Source organism: Alexandromys fortis, unplaced genomic scaffold, assembly GCF_014885135.2.
Source record: "Alexandromys fortis isolate MF-2015 unplaced genomic scaffold, M_Fortis_MF-2015_v1.1 scaffold_16, whole genome shotgun sequence".
Taxonomy (NCBI): Eukaryota; Metazoa; Chordata; class Mammalia; order Rodentia; family Cricetidae; genus Alexandromys; species Alexandromys fortis.
The window spans coordinates 3855347-3878318 of record NW_026067893.1 but is presented as its reverse complement, the minus strand read 5'-3'; the positions used below and the strand labels follow the sequence as shown (position 1 = coordinate 3878318).

The window sequence follows — 22972 nt, the reverse complement described above, 5'->3', positions numbered from 1 at the left end:
CAGCAAGCTTCTGAGTGGCTAATTACCCCCTGTAAGCATCCCTGGGGTTTCCGGAGCAGTTACTGTGCTGGGCACTGCACCACGTGACCAACATGTGTCATCAAGATCTTTGGATGGGGTTTCTCACCTTTTTGTCCGTTCCACAGATGAGCAGATTGGGCTGGCAGAGCCTGAAAACTGATCAGAAAGTGTCATTTGCAGCTGTCATGTGGTAGCCGTGAGGAAATGTGAGGCCATAATAAGTGGATCTGGCCCTGAGACATTATGTGAGATACCGTTCTTGCTCTAGAGACAGGGACTTGAAGGAAAGCAACATGGGTTGCTATGGAGACAGATCTGCTACTTCCTGAGTAGCCAGACATACTTGCTCAGCCTCTGAGCTCCGGCTTTCAACATGTATGGTGAGACTATAGTATTCAGCCTCCTAGGGCTGTTGGGGAGTTGTGCTGACCTGAGACTAGATGACAGTCAGCAAAGGGGTCGCCAGAACGAAACACAAAGCAGACGCATGCCAAGCTAAGGGAATAAGGCAACCGTGATCACGCACTGCCTACCACAGTCAGTTGTCAGTATGCCAAGAGCTGCTGCAGTAGGCCAGGCTGGCCATCGAGACAGGCTCAGGCCAAGCATGGATATGTGGCCTTGTCTTCAATAAGACTCATGGAGCCCATAGGAAATTCACACAGATAATTTAAAAAAAAAATAGATGGAAGGGTGACTTTACAGAGTTGACAGTGGACATGACACCCTTTCCCTGGCAGCAGATTCTCTCCATCAGCCACCTCCTTGGAGAGTTGGACATTGTGGAGAGGAAACATCATTGGCAAAGCCGCCCTAGTGAGAACAAACATGGCATGTCTAGAAGAGGAAAGGGTCGAAGCCAGAGGCAGGGACAGGAAGGAGGGAAGTGGCCTTGCCTTGACCATTGCCCACTAGACATCTCTCTGTGTGAGGTGAACTCTCCTGTGAGGTTCCTGGTCACCGGAGTCCACTGTCACAAGGAAGTAATGACAAGGACTACAGGTGACCTCTGGTGGTGAAGCTGGGGATAGGCGCTGCTGCTGGTGGAAGCCAAGCTGAGTGGACCTTAAGATTGGAGGCTGGGCTTCCTGACCCTGTTCTCTGAGAGCAGAGAACCAACAGGCCCACAGCCTTGGTGAATGGTCTGTCTCTGGCTCCCAGGTGAGGGAGATTTTCTTCATGCAAAGATTGATAATGAAGTGGAGGATTGGAAGACACCTCCCCCACAGTCTTCTAGGTGACTGCCATGGCCCGTGCTAACAGTGGCTTGGGACGTCTTGTCCTCAAGTCTTCAGTCTTGCCCCAGAGACTGTCACAGACAGAGGAAACATCAGTTCTAGCTGCACTGGAAGATCACTGCTAGATGCTTGTGTGGGTGGGTCCTGAGCCCTGGGCTCTCCCCATACTCAGTGGTGGGTTGAAAAGAAAACGCCCCCCCCCATAAGAAGTGGCATTATTAGAAGGTGTAGCTTTGTTGGCGTAGATATGGTTTTGTCGAAGGAAGTGTGTCACTGTTGGGGCGGGCTTTGAGGTCTCCTACGCTCAAACTACACCCAGTGACACAGTTCACTTCCTGTTGCCTGTGGGTCAAGATGTTGAACCCTCAGCTCCTTCTCCAGTACCATGTCTGCATGCACACTGCCATGTTTCAGTCATGGTGATAGTGGACTAAACCTCTGAAACTGTGAACGAGACCCTGATGTGGGATTCCTCTCTGTAGGAATGTTTTATTACCATTGGTTAATAAAGAAGCTGCTTTGGCCTATGGAAGGGCAGAATATGGGAAGGCAGGAAAACTAAACTGAATGCAAGGAGAAAGAAGGCACGGATAGGCAGATGCCATGTAGCTGCTAAAGGAGAAAGATGCTATAACCTTACTGGTAAGCCACAGCCTTGTGGTGATACATAGATTAATAGAAATGGGTTGAGATGTAAGAGCTAGCTAGGAATATGCCTAAGCTATTGGCCAAACGATGCTGTAATTAATATAGTTTCTGTGTGATTATTCTGGTTTGGGTGGCCAGGAAGCTAAAGTCAGTTTCTGTTAATAAGCCCCCAGTGAAATGCTTTCCTCTGTTAAGAGCTGCCATGGTCATGGTGTTTCTTCACAGCAATAGAAACCCTAACTAGGACACCAGTTGATAATGTACCCTAGTCAGCTTTGTCATGATGGCCTGAATTATTGGGCAAACTACAGGGAAACATCTGTGTTATGTGATACATCAATGAATATGATGGAAAAACACAAGGCAGAATAGAGAGATGGCTCTGTGTTTAGGAGCACGCACTGCTCTTGCAGAGGACCAGAGTTCCATTCGTAGCACCCACCTCAGGCAGCTCAGGAACCCAACACCAACTTCACCTGCACATGCTTGCACGTATGCCTACATATACACTTAAAATACATTTTCTTGAGTATTAAAACAAAGACGACCTGCTATAGCTTTGACTTTGCTCTTTGTTCGGGCTCCCGGGAGTTTGACTGATAGGGGAGCAGGAAACAGAACAGAGCTGGAGGCGCTCAGGGAGGAAGCACACAGTTTATTCATGGAGTTGAGTACAGTGATGAAGGAGGGTGGTGTGCACTGCCTGCAATGGGCGCAGAGCAGGCTGGGAAAGGACAGCTCAGTGACGGGGGCCTGCAGGCCAAGCTCCCCTCTACACCCGGCACCAGGTGCTCAGGCACTGACACACACCATCTCCACAGGAAACACGGCACAGCTTCTCAAGAACATTTTGTGAACACCTGCGTTCATATCACCAACAAGAGGAGGGAAGGAAGGAAGAGTGAGCAGGCTTTCTTTCATCAAAGCAAATCCCATTAACCAAGTTACAAGAGATTCGATGCAGGGTCTTTGGCATCTCATGGAAACCCCTACATTTACCACCAGACACATCTGTACAGAGAATTCCCCCAAACATCAATTCTGTGGACAACTGTCTCCTCTTCCATAGGGAAAATATTTTCATACATAATCATAACCTTTCTGAACATCCATGCATACAGGCTTGTCTCTTTCTTTCATCCAGGGGAAGTGATTCATGGGACTGTCACTCAGAAGAGACACAGAAAAGCATTTTATTAAGACAACTGTCACTCAATTGCATTAAGCTTCTGGGACAAAAAAGTTGGCTTTGCTGAACTTTGTTGTGCACACTTCCACTGTTTAGAGAGCTTCAGCATGAGCAGCCACTGTCCTTTGTGAGTTTGCCACAACACTGAACACACACACACAAGTGAAAGCAATCCAATATCTGTCTGTCTCCCTCTCCCTCGGCTCCAAGGGGAGAAAATGGAAACCGTGGTCTTGTAGATGCTGAAGCCTTGCTCATTCTGTTCCAGTAGAGGCGGTGTTCCTTCCCTGTACGTGGCCCCTGGAAGACACGTCACCACAAATCCAAAGCTCTGACTATCTTTTTCTGGATAGGAAGTTCTTCAGTGGGGGCATGAAAGAGTGAATTTGAAGCATACAAAGCCTTGGTTTGTCTAAAGAAGAAAAAAACATAACTCGAAATTGAGGAGGGCACAAAAAGTACAGATTAAGCAGTTAGGAGAAATCTCTTCTGAGCAGGGTTCTTGAAGCACACGGCCTGGCGCCATGCCAATGTCCTACAGCATGCCCTGGGATGCCGCTCTAGGTTTGCTTGAGATTTCTTTCTTTCTTAACGAAGACTCAAAAGAGGCTAATTTGAATTCTTTTAAACTTGCAAAAGCAGATATTTTTGATGGCATCATTGGTGAAGCTATCTTTAGAAAATGATGTTTGGTTCAAAGCAAAGAAGTCCTGCTTTAGAAATACCACCAGCTGATCCTCTCTGCGCTGGAGACGAGTGACCGTAGACAGAGATGGAAGCCACAGAGGTGGGGCTGTGCCTCAGGAGAGAAGGCTCAGGCTGGAGGCAACAGAGTTGGGACTTGGGGAGAGCAGAGGACAGGACAGATAGAAAACTATCCCCCCCCTTTTTTTGCACCTTAGAACCCACTAACTGCAGTTTTTCTCTTTGGGGTTTCAGAGAACAGGCAGTTCATGTTTAGTTGTTGAAGGAGTCATATTAAAAATATTTCATCACAAACTCCACACGGGTATGAAAATGCAGAGCTAGCTGTTTTCAAGGCTTTTTGTCTCTCTAGTAAGCTGCACAGGAAGACGACTCGAGGGTCTGGCCTCTTCTGCAGAAGTTTTGGGGGAAGCATCGAGACTACCACGTGGCCAAGGAAGCCACTTCTGCACCATGCAATCTGTACACATGTCAGGTACAAGTAGGTCAGATGCTAAAAAAATACAGCCCTTAATATACGCACCACGTCTGCCATACATAGATTCTCCCCCAAGTGAACAAGCCGCTTTGATTTCTAGGAACTGGAATTTTCCTGTGTTCAGCAGGGTGGGGTAAAATGAAGACCACCCATCTCCCGTGTTGTGGTCTGGGCATGCCAAGGCCAGTCATGTGGATAGCACAGATATGGCACCACAGCCCCAACCATGGGTCTGGCGGTTAAAACCGGATCATCCTCCGTGTATCTTTCTGGCTGGAACCTGCAAGGGAATGGACTGAGACCCTGGTGTGACCTTTCCTTCACTCCTTTCCGGGGCAGTTGGGGTTCCTATCGGTGTCTTCTAGAAATACATTTTTACATGATACAATTTAAATTAACTAGTATGCTGATATGGAATACCAATTTCCCCCCCAAGTTAGATGGGGGACTGAGTTCAAATGGTCAAAAAGGCAGGATTTTGTTATTGCAGGAATTTAAGAGTTTAATTTTTCAGTTATCAGCGCAATCCTAGCAGGTCCTCTAACTCACTCAAAGTTCTCCGTATAAAGAGGAGTGTCCCTGCCCTCCTCCTCCCTCAGCTGAATTTTCATATGTCAAGACAGCCACATGAACTATGGAGAGCAGGTGCCGAACATTAGCAATTGCCCCTGCTCATGTCCCTGTCTCCCTAATGCTTTGGTTTTTCTTACCTGCATGGCTGTGAACAGTGACATAGTAACTGGTACAAAGCATGGTGGGCCATTTGTAACCTCCGTACTGGATAAACAAAGTCTCCCGCCAGGCCACCCTTGCTCACTGCGGCAGGGGAACACTGTAGCACCCACTCTCCATCCTGCCCATTGCCAGGGCAACATGAGAACCAGGAGACACCAGCCTCGTGCCAAGGCAGTCAGTGCTGGGCAGGGCAGCGGGAGCAAAACAATGAAAACATGCAAAGAGTGAGAGACCTACACAGGGAACCCACCATCCGCAGTCTGCCTCCCAGCCAAGGGGAGCTGGACCCATCTACTCCGGCCATGCGGTGTGGCGCTCTTGATAACTGTGCTAACGCGGGCTTGTGAGCGGAGCTCTCATACTTAACCCCCTTGCAGGAGTAAGGCAGGATAACCCAAAGAAGCGGGTCACAAGTCACGGGACTGCAGCATGGGCTCCGGATCTATGCTGCTTGCTCCTCACTGCTGGTGTCAGCAGACAGCCAGTCACTCTAATCCTGGAAGGAGTTTCTGGATTTTGTGCTGAGTTGTGATCTGAGAGGGAATTCAAATGCTTCCCCTTGACTTTCTCTCAGAGCTTAAACTCCCAAAAAGAGCCCCAGAGCAGAAGAATCAATATGACCATTAGATAGACTCTGTGGACCTGGAGAGATTCTTCACAATCCAGCTCAAACCAGTTCTTATCATGTGGCCTTGTTCACTCATTGCAATGAAAGAACTAGGCTCCAGTTTTCACTGAGAGTTGTAGAGTATGCAGGTCCTCCAGTGAGACAGACGCTCTGAGCCCTAAACCACCCTGGCCTCACTTCTGTGGTCTGCAGTCTGAACCCAGCGTGAGTCTCCACAGCTCACCACATATGCTGGTTCCTCCCAAGCCTCATTCTTCATCTGGGTCACATGCTCTCATGCAAAGGCCCATCAAAGCCGCAGCACAGTGTGGTACACTGAACGTGGTACATTCAAGCAGAGGTTACAAAGCACAGACAGACTCACAGAACATCCCTGGGTGAGTAACACAGGTGTGAACACATGCAAGCATGTCAGTGTGTCAGGGCAAACTAGACTGCATGAACTCTGAAGCTGTTGACTTCAGAGCTGCAGAGATCTGAAGGAGAAGAGCTTGTCTTCCCTTGGTCTATGCCCTTGACACACAATACCAGTATGGGCTTGACCTGACCCCTCAGATGCCAGCCAGACAGGAGGGGACACTGCGGGGGAGAACTTGGGACGGAGGCAGGGCACAGATTTTCCTTCTCTAAGAGAGACATGACGCATGGGCAACAACCACCCAGCAGCAGCTGAACCAATCTGGAAACTCGTTTTGCCTTACTTTCTTTCTTTGCACAGGTGAATACACCAGCTCAGTTCATAGGGAGAGAGGACTGAGCATATCGTCAGGCAGAAAAAGCGTTCAATGGGGGGGGGGGGCTTCCTTAATTTCCTTTTCCTTTCTCATTTTTTTCCCCTAGCAGTTGGCCAACTGGATTCCAGCACACAAGAAGAGAAAAGAAGCATATTCAAATCATTTTTGCTGGTACTCAGCCATGAACTCAGAACTGCCCAGGTCCCGGAGGGAGTTCCATTTCCCCCGGAGCCCAGGAAGAGCAGAGGGAGGCTGCCAAGGAAAGGCCAGGTTGTTGCTACCACATCGACGCTGGGCTCTGGACTCCTCCTCAGCCACAGTGCTACATAATAAATAGACTCATACTTCAGGGCTCCCAGCCATTCCTTCCCGTGTGGCTTCCTAAGGGCACTTGCTGACTCTCACAGGTACAGGCAGCGCTAAGTTACACATCAATTAAAGGGGAATAAAAAGGAGAAAGAAGCCCCTGTTGTGGACGTAGTCACGTGAAAAGGTCACGTGTGGACATCATTGCTGAGTTTGGGAACAGAGAAGTTTCGAACCCATGGCTGTTCCAAGTGTTACTGTTGCTTGGCCGGGGATGTGACCCATGGGTGCTGAGATCAGACTTTTCCTCAGTGTTGCTGCTGGGTAGCGAATAAATTCTCGGATCGATGATTCTGGGCCTTAATACAACGTTCTAGGCACCACCACCACTGAGAGTCCTTTTCCTGATTGTCATTTACCCGGGGGACTTAGAAGAGCTTAGCTTTCTTCTTCATGTCGTTGCGTCTCCAAAGAGGTAACTTGTCAAATTCCTGTATGGACATCCCAAAGATTTCCCAAAATACTTCTGGGGCTAAGTGGCGCTGGGGAGAGAGAAGCAAGAAAGTGTTAGTAGTCCTAATGGTCACACAATGACCTTGAGGTGTGTTCCCCAGTTTATGAATACAGCCAGCCTTCTATAGTTGCGGCTTCGGCATCCCCAGTTCCATCAACGTTAGATCAAAAGTGAAGCTTCCCTTCCCAAACTGCGTCTGACCTAAGCATGTGCAGACGGTGTCCCTGGTCATTCTGCCCTAAACCACACAGTGCTGCAACTACAGACGTGTCACGTAGGTTGTACCCAAAGGTATGCGACATTCTAGAGATGATTTAAAGCATGCAGGAGGGTGTGTGGAGTCAACATCTAAACACATATCACTTTCTGTAAGACTCAGGGCAAGTACTTGCAGACTTTGTTATCTGTTGGGGGAGGGTGTCCTGGAATGGATTCCCTGCAGAAACCGAGAGACACTGATGCTGTTGTGAAGAGGCATCAGGTTGGGGAGAGAAGCGGCTACCTCTCTCTGGTGCTTGTTTCTCAGACATGGCCAGTCCCAGTGTCCTCTCCACCAGAGGAAGCAGCTGGTAGACGCCCGCCAGCACTGCAGCACTTGGGTGCTGGGCTAGCGGCTGGGCTTGGGAAGGGGATTCGTGACACTGGAAGCAGCAGCTGTCACTTCAGGCCCTTGGCATGTTGAGGAGATACAGAGAATAAAGGACAATAGGAACAGCCAAAAACAAAAGGGACCTCGAGGGTGGCCCCTAGGAGAGCCCAGTGCTTCCCACTGCCCACTAACAGGAGAGAAGGATGTTTATCTTTCATGGGCCGTACCTCCTGTGAAGTCCCATTTTAACACAGGCTAGAATCGTCAGGGCTAGCCTGACCTCATCGACAAAAACACTCCTTTGTGTTAGGGAATGAACTTGATTCTTCCTGAGACGGCAGACAAAACAGTTACTTAACTAAAAAATCATTCAGACAGAGCTGAGTGGCGGGTCGTGGCTGTGCACGCCTTTAATCCCAGCACTAGGGAGGCAGAGGCACGTGAATCTCTGTGAGTTCAAACCCAGCCTGGTCTACAGAGCTAGTTCCAAGACAGCTAGGACTACACAAAAGAAGCTCTGTCTTGAAAAAGAAGAAAAAATAATAATTCAGATGGATAGGTACAAAGATGGGGCAGACTTGGGCCTGGGAATACATTTTAGTAGGGGTTGAGATGATCGAGCTGCAACTCTAGCCCTAATTACACCAACATTGGATTTCCAAAAGAATACGATGAAGCCATGCTGTGTCTCTGCGGTCATTATAAAGCTTATCAGGCATTTTTACACACTGACTAACTGCAGACTTAGATGTGCGCGTGTGCACTTGACCACTGGCCCCTCTGAAGCCAGCGAATGCCTGCCCTGATGCTGACTGGGTATGGAAGCGTCCTTCTATGTTCTCTCTTTACTGTACACACTTTGAGAATGGGCATCGTCCTCCCCACCTTAGGCTCCTAAGGAAGTGCTGAGCACTGGATAGGAGCAATGGCTGGACGGCTATAAACTCCCATCCTGCAGTGGTATTTCCTTGGAGAGTCTCAAGATTTTAGTTAGCTCTTTGTGCCACCTACAATGTGAAACTGGTGGGTTTTTTTTTTTTTGGTCCCCATTTCTTTAGGTTTCCCTGGAAATACACATTTAGATATGATTAGAGGTACCCTGGTGTGTGTGTGTGTGTGTGTGTGTGTGTGTGTGTGTGTGTGTGTTGGTGATATACAGAGATCTTTAACTGAAGTCTTTACTTACCTCCAGGCGGGTTCTATCCACATCTCTTAGGATTTTGTTGCGCCCCCTGTTGGTCACCATGAGCATTTCATATGGAAATATCTGAGAAGGAAAAACACCTTGTCTAGAACACTAGGATCCATTTAATTCACAAGCACAACCCGAAGTCCAGCACACGCATGCTAGGGATACCAACAAGAGTGGGTACGAAGACCCTCTAGTGAGGGCACAGGGACAGATTCTTGTACGTTGCCATCTCTCAACCAGTGACGCACGCTGCGCTGCGCCTTGGGAACAGTCTTCTGAGTGGGAGCATTGTTAACTGATTGTGAATGAGTCGGGAAGGTCAACGTTAGCGGAGATCCGGCGTGGTGGGCACACGTGCTGCCTCTTACGTGTTGCTGTTAGATTACAGCTAACTGTGCAGGGCTCAGCGCTCTTAGCTGTGACAGACTTGCGAGTTCATACAGCCAAGCAGGCCCCAGAACAGTGTTCTGGAAGCTGACACACTGGAATAAGCCACAACTAAGGGATCAAGGAGACCGAGTCTTTGGACACCCCTTTTGTTTTGTTTATGACAGGGTCTCACTATGTGGCCCTAGTTTGCTTAGAACTCACTATGTAGACCAAGCTGGCCTCAAATTAAAGAGATTCAGGGCCCTCCTTTTGATCTCTGAGACTAAAGGTATGTTCCATCATGTCTGGTATACCTCGAGGCACAGAATGTTCTGGAGCTGGAATGACCAGACACGTCACTTTGTCCATGGCTAATCAGATGTAGTATGCAAGATGTTTGCCAGTAACCCTAGGAAATTTCTGGCAAACCGGGACATATTGATCACAAAATCTGGAGCAGGCTTCTGACGTTCCACTCAGCATTGGACAGGCCTCGAGATGCATGTGGCAAGGGTCAAGGTAGCACCTAGGTCATAGGGAAGGGGTTCTGGTACCTCACTGTGAGCAGAGTACTGTGGGCAGTAAAGGTTTAAATCTGCTGAGTGAGTGTGGTCCAAACAGGAATAACACGACACTTAGGACAAGCTTGTTTGAATGTGCCAACCTGGGGCTCGGAGGCTCTTACACTCTGAACACAGCAAACAGACAGGAAGCCACAAGAGGAAAGGAACAGTCACACTTGCCTTTGGTTCCAACATGTTGGGCATGGACACTCCTCGATCCATCCGCATGGCTGGCATGTGGCCATCTGGGAGGGTCTGCAACAGACGTGCATGTTCAGTGGTGAGCAGAAAATCTCAGCGGAAGCCCAGGCGGGCTGTGAGTGCTCCCTGACTTCCCTGTCGGGTCTCAGATCCTACCAACCTGTAATGTTCACTACCATGTATTTCTCAAAGTGAGAGCCTTACAGAGTAAGACTGATAATATGTAATCAAGTTGGAGAAAAATCATGGATTAATGACTATGGATTATTTCCCAATGTAGGCTGCCCAGGTGAAGGGATATACGCATAAAAAACTGTCGGTTCTATTACTATTATTTTCCTTCTGTGTCTATCTCTCTCTGTAGCCCAGCTGGCCCTGAATTCTAGAACCTTCAGCCTCTGATATACCGAGAATAAAAGATACACCACCAGACCCTCTTACCTTTCTCTTTCTTTATCTTAGGTTGGATTTATTCTCCCTTCTCAAGCTTCCTTCCAGTCTTACAAGATGAAAAGAAAGGCCTTGGGAGCAAACTGTTCTTTCCCAGTGGCTAAGAGTCCTGCTTCATTTAATTTGGGGACAACCAAGGAAAGGCAGCCCCTAAGCACTGAGAGACCATAACTAAAAGTGTGCACCCGTGCCGGTGAGGCCACTCACTTCTACTCTGGACAGGGCTCGCGCCAGTCAGAGAAGAGAGTCCTCTCACACCTGGCACAGCTCAAGCCCTACCCAAAAAGTCTGCAGTGACAACATGACCTGTCTACCAGACATGCCTGCTCCTTCCAGCTATGGAGTAACGGTTAGACAATCAACCACCATAATCATCCTTCCAACGGAAACCGTTCCCCTGAAGTAGCACAGACTAGAGAATGAATGTTCTGTCTGATGTGGCCAACTCAAGGAAGACAAAGCCATCCATACCTGGTAGTCTGAAAAAGGAAAAAGAAATTCATTAGGGAGAGACCAGGAGAAAACCACAGAATCACCAATAGGAACATTGTATTTCTACAGAAAACCACAGTATCACCAATAGTAACATTGTATTTCTACGGTAACTTCGTTACTTCCCAAACATTTCCAAACTCATAGAATCGCCAACAGTAGCATTGTATTTCTGCGGTAACTTCTGAAACATTCCCCAAACCCACAGAATTGCAAGAGTAACCCTGTATTTCCATTGTAACTTCTGAAACATTCCGAAATGATCCATGCGCCTTCCTCAGTCCTAATCAGTCCACACACTGAACCACTGGTTTCCCTGAAGCCAGGAAATGCCTGCTTCAACTTCAGGCATCAATCAAACACCCTTCCTCCCTATTGTCGCCACATGCCCTTTGAGGGCGGCCGCTGCACCTCATGTAGGGTTAAACCTCCTTCACTGGAGTACTCAGCATTCAGAAGGACAACGTGAGAATACTTAGATACTGGTTTCCCATGCTTGTATTTATCGAGAGCTGTGGCCCTCAACTTTCCCAACACTGTGACTCTTTAACGCAGTTCCTCATGTTGTGGTGACCCCCACCCGTACAATTATTTTCATTGCTGCTTCAGAACTGCGATTTTGCTACTGTTATGAATGGTGCTGCACATATCTGTGTTTCCCAACGGTATTAGGTGACCCCTATTTGACACCAAAGGAGTTGCAACCCACAGGTTGAGGAACACTGATCTAGAAACACTCTTGACGTTTTTGTGCTTGCTAGTAACTCAGAGAAGAGAGCTGCGGCCCTACTGTGGGATACACAGAGCATGAACATAGGCAGGGAGGTGATTACAGAGCCTCTCCTGAGCCAGGCGCACAAGAAGTGACAGTGTCAGGGTTCACCTCCCTTTGGAGCCTTACCTCGAACTCCGCCACTGACATCTCCGTAGCTGTTGTACTGAGCAAAGTCTGTGGAAACCGGCTGCAACGAGGAAAACATTATCATTGGAAAAGCTTCTGTGGTCATTTTAGATTTGGAAATAGGAGAACAGGTTTATAAGATTCTAAGAATCCTTCCCAGGCTAAAATCCTGGGTGGTCACTATTTATCTTATTTATTCTTCAAATTATGAAATCACAGTGTTTTGCGGGCACCTATGGTGATGTCCAGCAGACAAGTATTTCTTCTTTATAGATAGAAATATTTTTCTAAAGGTGCCTTTAATCTCAGCACTCAGGAGGCAGAGGCAGGTGGATCTCTGTGAGTTCAAAACCAGCCTTATCACCATAGTAAGTTCCAGGACAGTCAGGACTACATAGAGAGACCCTGCCTCATCCCCACAATGTATTTCTAGGAATTACATCTAGTAACTACATAACTGTAATTATTCTAGGCCTCGTAAGGGAAGGTGGTTGCCACCAGCTCTCTTTATAGAGATTATGAACTGAGTACTTTTTGCCTTATTGTAAGAAAAGTGTCTGCTATTGCCTAATTAGTCTCTTATAGTTACACCGGCCATCAAAGTTAATTCTTTCTCCTTGAAAAAGAAGCAATTTCCTTTGCTTATACCTCAAAGTGATTCACCAAGAAGCTGGGCAGGTGGCAGTGTGCTCTGTGTCCCAGCAGCAAGAACAAGGGATTCCTCAGGGTGTAAAGGTACCTGCCCATGCCTAAGGACCCAAGTTCAGTGTGGGGGACTCACACGGTGGAGGGAGAGGACTGGTTCCCACAAGTTGACCTCTGGCTTCCATACATGCACCATTGAGTATGCAGCACACACATAAATGAACATACTGACATGCATAGACCATAATAAAAATGTAACAGACAGTAAGAAGACCACACACGCACACAAAGGAGTCAGATTATTCTGATGATCTGCCAGTACAAACTGTGAGAAGGAGACACACAGACACCATTAACTGAAGGGAGTCTTACCCGGTGAAGGCCATTCTTGCCATAACCAGGGAGAGACGAAGTTTTTGATGATGGAGCATGTGCAGCTGGGTGAGGAAAAAAGCAAAAGACTTTGCTAGTGTTTCATTCAGTGAGATTGCCAGTGATCTCGCACAACTAAAGACTTTGGAAAGAGAATCCAGATGATATTGGGTTGTGGTCTTACAACAAACTGCCTTCTCGGGGAGCATGCAGGAGATGTGTGATCATCTCTAGGAGAGGCAGGAGGAGGAAGGACACACAGCCCAGTTGGAGCCGAAGCTAGAAGGACCCCTATGGTTCTCTACCACAAACAGGATATAAGTGCACCTTCTTACTTTGAGCCCTCGATCCTAAGAACACCATTATTTCCGCGTTATAGGAGAAAAAAAAAGATAGGCGCTAAGGAAGTCTGCAGAGCAAGGACTTGAGCCGAGGGATGTGTGGGTGCTTATGCTCCAGGTGTGGTGGGAGTTGGCATCAGTAACCTGCCCCAGAAACCAATGGTGTAAGATATCAAGATGGTCCAGCCAATCACATCGGGGCCCCTGGGAGGAGGCCTGGCTACAGAATCTCACTTGTGAAGGTGCAGGAGTCTGAGAGGCAGCTTGGCTAGGGAGGGAGCAGATCAGTTCAGTACCCCTGCATCTCTGGACAGGACAGTCTTTTTGAAATTGTTTATTGACCTATGAAGTTGTAGCATCACATACTCACACAGACCAGCATCCCACACTCAGAAGGAACTCGAGGAGTTAGAACATCACACAAGCTGGTCCTGTCCCCTGGGCTCAGCCCACCCTTAAAGCACAGAAGGCAGAATCTGCTGCTCACCTGAGTGCAGGGGAGAGTCATAGCGACTGGCCAGCAGGGCCGCTCTTTCCCTGTTCTCCTTCTCCATCTCTTCCTTCAGTATCAACTGCCCCAGGCCTGAGTTGAGCTGTCCACAGAGAGAAAAAAGGAAAGGAAACACGATGCACTTGCTGCCACCAACCATTCCTTTCCTGCTCGAAGCCTGCGCTTCCTTAGGAGGTGGATCAGGTTCTAGCTTTTCCAGTGGGGAACCTTCTCATCCCCAGCCAGGCTCCATGTTCAAAGATCACCTCCCTTCTTTTGCCCTCCCCCAAAGGCCTCAGCTTGTGTGCACATTTGATGATTTTTGATATAGGAGGGAGAGATTATAGATTGGGATCCTTAAATAAGAAATTCCATTGTTTGCTTTAATTTAAAAAAAAAAAAGAAATATATGCTCACGTATACTTTAGAAAGTCCGGAAGGAAGCAAACTGTGCCCCCCCCACAAGGAGCCCCCAGCCTGTACATCCTGATTCACACCCATCTCTCGCTGTTTACACACTTTACACGAGCCAGTGCTGCTCTTGGCACTCTCGGCACTCTCTTGTGCACTCAGTGCCATGTGCACGTCTCACAGCTTTGGAGGACACCATTCTAAGGGCTCCATTAGCCCCTAATTGGTCAGAGTTTAGAATTCATTAGCCCTCTGAGGTACCAGAGGTCCTAGCAAAAAGCAAGAATGCATAAAAGGAGTGGGGGAAGAGGGAACTCTTGGTGGCAGACCAATTGATACCTATTTTCCCATCCCAGATATATATTCTGTCCTGAGGAAAGGCTTGGGCCAATATATTCCATCCCAAGGAAATGGCTCTAGCAAGGCCTGTGTGCCCTGGGTGCACCCATCTTGGCCCGCAGGAGCCCTCCACACCTCCATCATTTAATACCAGCATACCTACCCCACAGTCTTACGCTCCCTGCCTTCTGTCACCCCCTAACCCTCCAGCCTCATTGTCACCACCTCGGGTCACCAGAGGCCTGCAAACCCCTGAGGTCTGGGAGCACTGCCTACTTCCTTGGTGGAGTGCACAAGGTACTTATTGAAAACAAGCAAGCCCCGGGCCTCTGGGAATGGAACTGAGGCCATCCCCGAGGACAAACCTTCATCAACTGCTCCTCTTGAAGCTGCCGGCGTCTCAGGAGTTCCTCCTCGTCTTCCTCTCTACCGCTAGATCTGCGCCGCATATCAGTTCCTAGTTCCACAGTAAAGACAACTTCTCACATCTGCCCCACGACAGAGGGATCTTAGCGGTCCAGCCCATCTGGCTGTCTCTGAGGCTGGCAAGGTGGCAGGGCAGCAGGCTTTCACACAGCGAAGGGCACAATACCACAGGGGAAGATGCCCACCACCAATCAGCGCCATGGGCTGGCTTTTCAGGGCCCATCTGATAGATGTGTAATGTAGCTAAGGTAGGGGCTTGGGCTCTTCCACATGTCTGCCAACTAGACCTGGGCTTGCTGCGGCTACTGAGTCTCAAGGCATCAGCTGCAGGCCAGAGTTCGTTATACTAAGTGGAGAGGTAGGTACCTCCAGCTATTACTGGTCAGCTTTAACTAGCAAGGAATCCAAACATCCACATATCTGCAAATGGCTGAGACAGTTGCTATCTTGTGGCAAGTTCTTAATGCTTGTAGTTCCTTCTTCTCCTGGTTTGAGACTTTTTAAAAAAATAAACTTCTACTTTTTCTTCTGCCCTTAGTAAATCCATTAAGAAACACATTTGCTGTGCTTCTTTTAAAGGGTGGGTCTATAGTTTTCCCTTCCTCACACAGTAAAAATCAGTCACAAGAGAATTTGCCACTAATAGGTAAACAGAAGCAGGGTTAGTACAGCTCAGAGCGACTTTGGAGAATACAGCAGCTGAGATATCACTTCTAGGTCTCCAGGAGGTGTCTGTCTGAGCGACTGGAAGGCTAAGGTCAGTGTTGTTTTACCTAAATCACTTAGATTAACCTGGCTGGAGAACTAGGAACTTTGCCTAGTCTAATAAAATTTACTAATAGCTGTACTTTTTGTTATTTTGATGAAGGGGGAAAACATTTCCCTCACTTCAGGATTCTAGGCAACTCTAGAGGATTTCGTGATGACAATGTCAACAATGATTTCCCTTCTCTCTGAGCAATGCGGTTGGGTAGAAACCTAAGAGCCCCAAAACTTCCTGAAGGGCAGAGATTGACAGCTGCTTCCTTCTTAGACTTAATAAAGCCAATGTGGGGCTGGAGAGATGGCTCAGTGGTTAAGAGCATTGCCTGCTCTTCCAAAGGTCCTGAGTTCAATTCCCAGCAACCACCTGGTGACTCACAACCATCTGTAAAGAGGTCTGACGCTCTCTTCTGGTCTTCAGGCATACAGACAGAATATTGTATACATAATAAATAAATAAATATTAAAAAAGAGCCAATGTGGATTTTCTCTTTAGTTTATACTAATAAAAATCAATAGACCAAAGTTTATAAGAATTAGAAACATCTCATCAACCTAATTATAGAATATTTGTGGATAATAAGAATAGATTTCTCTTTAACTATTTCTATAACTATTTATTTAAAATAAAGTTCTATTGCCTATATAAGTTTTTTTTTAAAAAAAAAAAAAAAAACAACACAACCTGAACAGGAAGATTAAGAATTTTTGGAACACTGAAGGCCTTTCAGGTTGTCTACAGAAATGAGGGTAGTTGTACCCTGTAAGACTGACCTAATTTTCAGTCTCAGCTGCTGGGCTTGGTAACCCATTCACTAATGACAAAATGGTGAAGATACAGACACGACTGGGAAGCAGAAAGCAAAGAACAACATGGTTCCAATGTGGCACTGGAGCGCAGGATCATGGAATGGCAGACGGAAACACACACAAGCTATGCTGCGAATGCCTACTACAGCCCGTCGTAGCAGTGGAGCGGGCGACCTTGTTAAGGCTGCCTGTTAGCAGTGAGGAAGACAATCCAGATACGGTCTAAAACAAACTTAACTGGGCGAGGATATGTTCTGGTGGACGCCCCGCAATTTTACCCACTCTGCTCTCCAGAATAATGCCCCTGCCAGCAGGCTCTGGGTCAGCTTACGCAACAGACAACCGAGTCAAGCCAGTCCATCCACGCCATGAGTTTTAGACCAGTTCTGGGTCTCTGTGCCTTTTGTGTACAGCCAGGCCATGGGAGGCAGTTTGGTAACCTCGAAGCATTTTGCGTGCATACTGGTGTTAGGTTCATTTTTTTTCACTATTCTGCCCCTCGATCTATGCACTTTTCTGAAACGTCTTTGTGACATTTCTTTGCATGTTTTTAAGTGATTCATTTCACACTCTCCTAGGAAATCGCCAGTTTGACTCAGCTACATGGGGTGCATACCTATGGCGGCCAGCGAGGGGGGACCGGGCCAGTGGTCCGTCTCAATCTTTGGGATCTCGTTGGGATCTGGTGCCTGGGCTGCTGGGAACTTGGAAAACTTGATGATATCTTCTGAAGCCTTGCTCTGGGCTGCCAAGGCAGCTGCATCTAGGTGGGAACCAGGGATGCTTAGCTATGGGTCTGTAAGGGACGCTGGTACCACCCCAGACATTGACTTTCCATTCTTCACAGAACCTTTCAAGGCTAGAACTCTCAGCACTTCGGCCGTCATAGCTCTGTCCACTCTTTAACTTTTACATATTCTTGGGACTAGAAATTTTGATAATTAGAAACACGTCGGTGTGATTTATGGTCCCATCGAGACTCACTGTTGTTTGGGGTCTGTTCAAACAAGTGAGCCTGTCAGCTTGAAAACAAGAGCGACCCCGGGCAAGCAACCTTAGTTCCCAGGGTTATCCTTAGTGGAGGACTCACTGACTGCGAGCCCCAAATCCAAGCACAGAATCGAAGCAAAACAAACCAGATTAAGCAGTCAGTCCCTAATTCCAGCAGACTTGGCAAACCGGCTTGGCATTTTAAAACATATTTATAAGGCTGAAGTTAAATTACTTTTCTTTGGGGCTCCCATATTTTTAAATCCAGAAACAATTTTTTGAATATTCCAATTCTTGTAGTAACTTTCTGGCTCAGAGTGTTAGCACGAGACTGGACTTCTAAGTAAAAAGGAAGAAAGGTGACTTTTTTTTTCTGGCAAATGTTCCAGGGCACAGGTATGAGTTTGGGACAGGACACCTATCTCTGAAGCATGGAGCAGAGTTCTGCGAGCGAGCCTTGGAAAGTGGTTCTCTTGCTGCGCTATGCTAACCACTCCCAACAGGCTGAAAAGGAGGACTTCTGCCAAATGGTTATCACGGTTCTACACAAAGCCTAACACCATCCACCTCCCTGGCTCTTGTCTGCTGGCTGTTTAGGGAGCTAGGGGCCAGAGACTCTAACATTTACAGACATCTCTAAGCCGCTACATCTAACTCTGGGTGTTTTATTGTTAATGGGGAAACAGAAGAGTGACTTTTAACGGTACTTACTCATTAGGATTGGTGTGTCAGGAGTTAACATTCACATGTTAATGAGTGTGTGGGAAGACATTAAACCATAAAAACAAAAACAAAAAAACAATGTTAATAAACTTAAAATGCAAGCACAGGATGTAAAACCTCGAAATAAAAAGGAAAAGGAAAACCAAACAAAACACACTCTTCCCCTCCCTACAATGCTGGCCTGGAAGTTTTTTCTCACTTCTTTTCAGCTGAGATCTGGATTCTTCCTCATTCCTGACTAGACTCTGAGAACAGCCCTCAAATCTCCAAACACTATTAATGTGTAATTTTCAGAATTCACTGGAAAGCCAGTTTGGGCTGTCTATCTAAGCCAGAGATTTATGGCAGATAAATCCAGAGAGGCCTGAGAATGGTGGGAGAAAAAAATGAAACTCGCAGAAAATACTGTGATTTCTTGGGTTTAAAAGACCTATCTCCCCAGAAAGTGAAAATACCGTAATAAATCCACCCTGGTGAGTCCTTGCTTCTAGGCATGTAAGAGACACACTTATCTAAATTACTGGTGCTTATGGACGAGAACACAGAAACACAGAGGGTGTATGCCCACGCCACGAACCACACAGCTGTCTCTGTAGTACGGGATGGGCCCTTCGCTTGCCTCAGGCTTGCTGCTCGGTCTACTATGGGGTTCGTTTTACTGGCTTTAATTATTTGAACTAGTTGCGAGCTCAGCAAATTTATTTAAAAGTTGGTTAAATTATTCAGCAGTGTAGAAAAGGTCATAGACAATTTGTTGTTGCGCGACCACAATTCCCCCTTCTATGGACAGGGTGACACACAGTTTGACAGGGCCCGAAATGGACAGAAGCTTCCCATCTGAGCTAAATTCTCTGTACCAGGCACAGGGATTTCAAGTCAGTTTTCGTATCCTGTCAGATTACAAGAGCATGTAAAATATGTAGTGTGCCCCAGTTTGACCACCCTAACCGCTTTGAGAAAGCCCTTGGGAGAGAACAGAGGAGCCCAGCCGAGCCAGCCACTTCAGAGCTGAGGAGAGCGCGTTAAGTTACCATGCTGTTTGTAGATGGGAGGCTTTCGGTAAATGTTGATCCCTTGATCTGTGGAAATGAAAAGCAAAGATGTGTGATTATGGGAACCAGCTCAGAGATGGAGAAAAAGAAAACAAAACAACAGGCCAACCAAAGGGTGGACCAAAGTAACCCAGACGGCTGACCTTCGTATTACAAAGACTGAGCACACTGGAAGAAAAGACAACAGAAATGAGCCGAGTCTACACATGAGTGATGTGGGCGCCTTTGTAACACATCACAGCACGCACAGAGGGCTCGCTCACGAGCCATTTATTTCACACACAGACATCACTGGAGGTGGGATCGAGACGGGAAGCAATGCACGCAGTGGAGACGGAAGACAGACGTAACCAGTTTGGGGACAAGCAACCCCCAAATCGCTACTGTCAAGAAATTGAGCAGCCAGGAGTTACTACCGGTGGCTCAATTTATGATTTCAGCTAATGACAGGCACAATGGGAAGCGATGTGGGCAGCAACACTTGGATGATCAACAAAGTCCTAATCCAGACAAGCCAAATTTGTGCTGAGAGGCGAGAGAGGAAAGGGAAAAGCAGAACAAAACGCTATCCACATGTCTGAAGAGACTCGGTCTGGTTACGCCATTTCACTTCGACTAAAAATGTTCAGATATTTCCAAAGTCCCCTCTGTTCCCCCATTGTCTAAGGTACTGTACGTTGGTGGGGAATTCTTCATATTAAAAAAAAAAACTTCGAATGTATATAATAGTTTTCAAGATTAATGAAAAATAAATTGTAAAGAAAGTTCTAGCTAAATGTTTCCAATCTTACTGTACCTTCCTGATTTGCTGGGTAATTTCAGACTTTAAAGAAAAGAAATGAACAGAAATTCCAGGTAGGCACAGTTATAGGAACCTAGTCTAGGGTAATTTATGAAACTTCTGGTGGCCGCAGAAGGCTGGTCATTCTTACGGACTGAGCTGACCTGACTGTCAGGAGAGTGACAGGCTCTGGGTTTCCAGTTTTTGATTTGTTTTGCTTTGTTTTTAGAGACAGGGTTTCTCTGTGTAGCCCTGGCTGTCCTGAAACTCACTCTGACGGTCAGTCTGGCCTCCACCTCCCAAGTGCTAGGCTCAAAGGCGTGGGCCACTGTGCCTGGCTGGTTTTCCCATTTCTGATGGTGAGTTATATTTGAGCTGTGGTGGTTAGCACCGTGACTACCAGGGCAAAGCTTGCAGTGCCAAGCCTAAATTGCAAGATATTGTGGCAGGCTGTGCAGCCGATCTGCTCACTACAGAAACACCGCCTAGCTGATCCAGTGTTACAACTCTGAAGGAGGTGACGCTGTGGTTCAGTCTTTAGGAGGAGAAGCTAGTGAGACGGCTCTTAGGTTAATTTGTTAATGCAGCGAACCACAATTTGAGGGGAGGGAAACCCAACCCTTCTTGTTGGTCTTCACCCTCTCTGCCTCCCACTCCCTTCACAATCTCTGTAAGGACACGCGAGGGCTGGGTGAGTGGCTCAGTGGACGAGCACTCGTACGGCACGTACAAGGCCCCAGGTTTAATCCCCTGAAAAAAAGAAACTGTTTTTAATTGAAAACTTAGGCCTTCAATTTTAGGCCCACCAATTTTGAATCTGATCGTTCAGAAGGCCAGATCCTGCAATTTAGTGTTTGCTGATTGTGTATATCTTGATGAAGGAACATGAGAGATGGAGACAGACGAGATTACACAGCTACATTCTACACCGTGACAGGACACCGAGACACGCGTGTCAGCTCCTACCTGGAACATGGAAATGTTTAGGGGCCTGAGCGTAAGTTGGAGTTAGAGGGCGACCGTCGGGCCTGTAAGGGAGAGGGGAGCTCCGGCCGCTGGACGGCTCATTGCCTCCAAGGAGAAGAACGGAGAAAACAGAATGAGAGAGGGGAGAGCCATAAGGGAAACCGAGCAAGCGTACCAAAATTCATCACAACAGGCTGGAGGCGGGGCAGTGTCAGAACGGCAAAACAAAGGAAATAAACTCAGTTTGTCAACTTGGCTCGCAAAAGTGGCCTTGGGTTTAGTTTTCCAAGGGGGAGATTGGAGCTCAGGTAGGACCAGGTTCAAAGCAGCCAGCAGTCAGGGATGCAGCAGCATTCAATGCATGCAGCGGAGGCCGTGAGCTCGGCAAACCGATGAGGTGGTGAGTGTGTGGGAGGAAGGGCCAGGGCCGGGCATCAGATGCTTAAGTCCCAAGCATGTGGGTGAGTGGGACCTGCAGGCCCCAGGTCCTTCCAGGCACAATGGCAGAGGCTGGCCACTAGAGTGTGTTTCTCTTAACTTGAGGCTAAGGCTGGGCGCCTCAGTGGTCACCCGGTCCTTCCCCTCACAGTGTAAAATGCTTTCATTACAGCGTATGTTTCTGTTTGCCTTGCTCTGAATCGACAGATTTCAGATAGGCCCTTCTGTCAGATACCCTGGGAATATTTGTGTTCTCTTCCAAGATGAGGCTCCTCCTGGCTAGGACTTCGATCCCTAATATTCTAATTGAACCCTGTGGCTCGTGCAAACCCAGGAAGGAGATAGCTTCTGCCTCGGCTTCTCGGGTCTCCCTACCATGGTACCGCTACACTGCGCACCTGCTCACTCAGAGGACTGATGTACAAGCTCAGGAAGGAGGCGCAGTTCTTAAGAAGTTCCTTGGAGCACAGCCTCAGAGAGAAGGGACCCAGGGGAGCTAGAAGGCAACCAGCTAGAGACCTAGGCCATCACAAACTAGAGTGTGCTGAGACTACAGCACTGAAGACTGTCCATAGCGAAGACACGACCCACGGGGTGTGCCCATAGTGGAGACACTATCTGGGGTGTGCCCATAGTGGAGACATGACCCACAGTTGTGGAGGGCTGGAGCTTAACTGCAGATCCGCAAGTGCAGGCACACATGCACACTCACTCACACAGATACAAACACACACACATCCTCCTTTTCTATCCATAGTGCAGGAAAGTGCATATGCAAAATCAGAAAGAAACGAGCTACTGGCCTAATCTGTCCTCCTGCCCGCATCTGAGCAAACATTATGTCCTAGGAACACAGCAGAACACCGAGGGCCGCCTACGGAAGTATAACTGTGAATGACTTTCACAGTTGTTCCTAGAGGCCTTCATTCAAGCCAGAAATCTCTTCTAGGACATGACTTTCAATTTTTTAGACCACTTTGTAGACTGTTGTTTCATTCACTTGGAGTACAAATACTTTAATTTTTTTTTTTTTTTTGTTTAGAATTTGGGATTAAGTTTGGGGCCTTTGCACATTCTAGCCAAGTGTTCTAACCAATGAGATAATTATCTCAAGCAGGTTACATAGACTGTTAGGAAACAGTTTTGGCCACGACTTCTTCAAGTCTAAGCGTCCGAAATCTAACCAGCAAAATATGAAAGAAGTCAACCACCAGGGCTTTGAGATGCATCTCCATAGAGACATTTTAGATCACCCTAAAGAGGAGAGAAGTAAAATTTGGAAATCTTGCTCTCCCAAAAAGCACCAGCTACGGCAGGTCTGACGAAGCAGAGAAGGGCAGGAGAGGGCTCGTGTTTAGAAACAGAGTGCTATGTCAATGTACAGCTGAACTAGAACGGACCCTCCTCCATTCTCACCAATGCTCAGCTCATCGCCCGGGCCAAGAGTGAGCACTCACGAACTGCCTGGGAGTG

At 47.5% G+C, this 22972-nt stretch overlaps 1 protein-coding gene across 1 annotated transcript in view; it reads right to left on the bottom strand.

Annotated features, from left to right (window-relative positions):
* Window positions 1-2542: 2542 nt before the first annotated feature.
* LOC126503995 (actin-binding LIM protein 1) overlaps window positions 2543-22972 on the bottom strand; it is a 35244-nt gene continuing 14814 nt past the window's right edge. The window contains exons 6-16 of the mRNA XM_050145968.1: window positions 21062-21166; window positions 19294-19341; window positions 17166-17306; window positions 14917-15008; window positions 13799-13904; window positions 12971-13035; window positions 11954-12014; window positions 11032-11039; window positions 10090-10164; window positions 8972-9052; window positions 2543-7224 (exon numbers count right to left, since the gene is read on the bottom strand). Of these exons, the coding sequence (XP_050001925.1) occupies window positions 7111-7224; window positions 8972-9052; window positions 10090-10164; window positions 11032-11039; window positions 11954-12014; window positions 12971-13035; window positions 13799-13904; window positions 14917-15008; window positions 17166-17306; window positions 19294-19341; window positions 21062-21166 (896 nt within the window). The 3' untranslated portion in view covers window positions 2543-7110. The remainder of the gene's footprint in view (window positions 7225-8971; window positions 9053-10089; window positions 10165-11031; window positions 11040-11953; window positions 12015-12970; window positions 13036-13798; window positions 13905-14916; window positions 15009-17165; window positions 17307-19293; window positions 19342-21061; window positions 21167-22972) is intronic.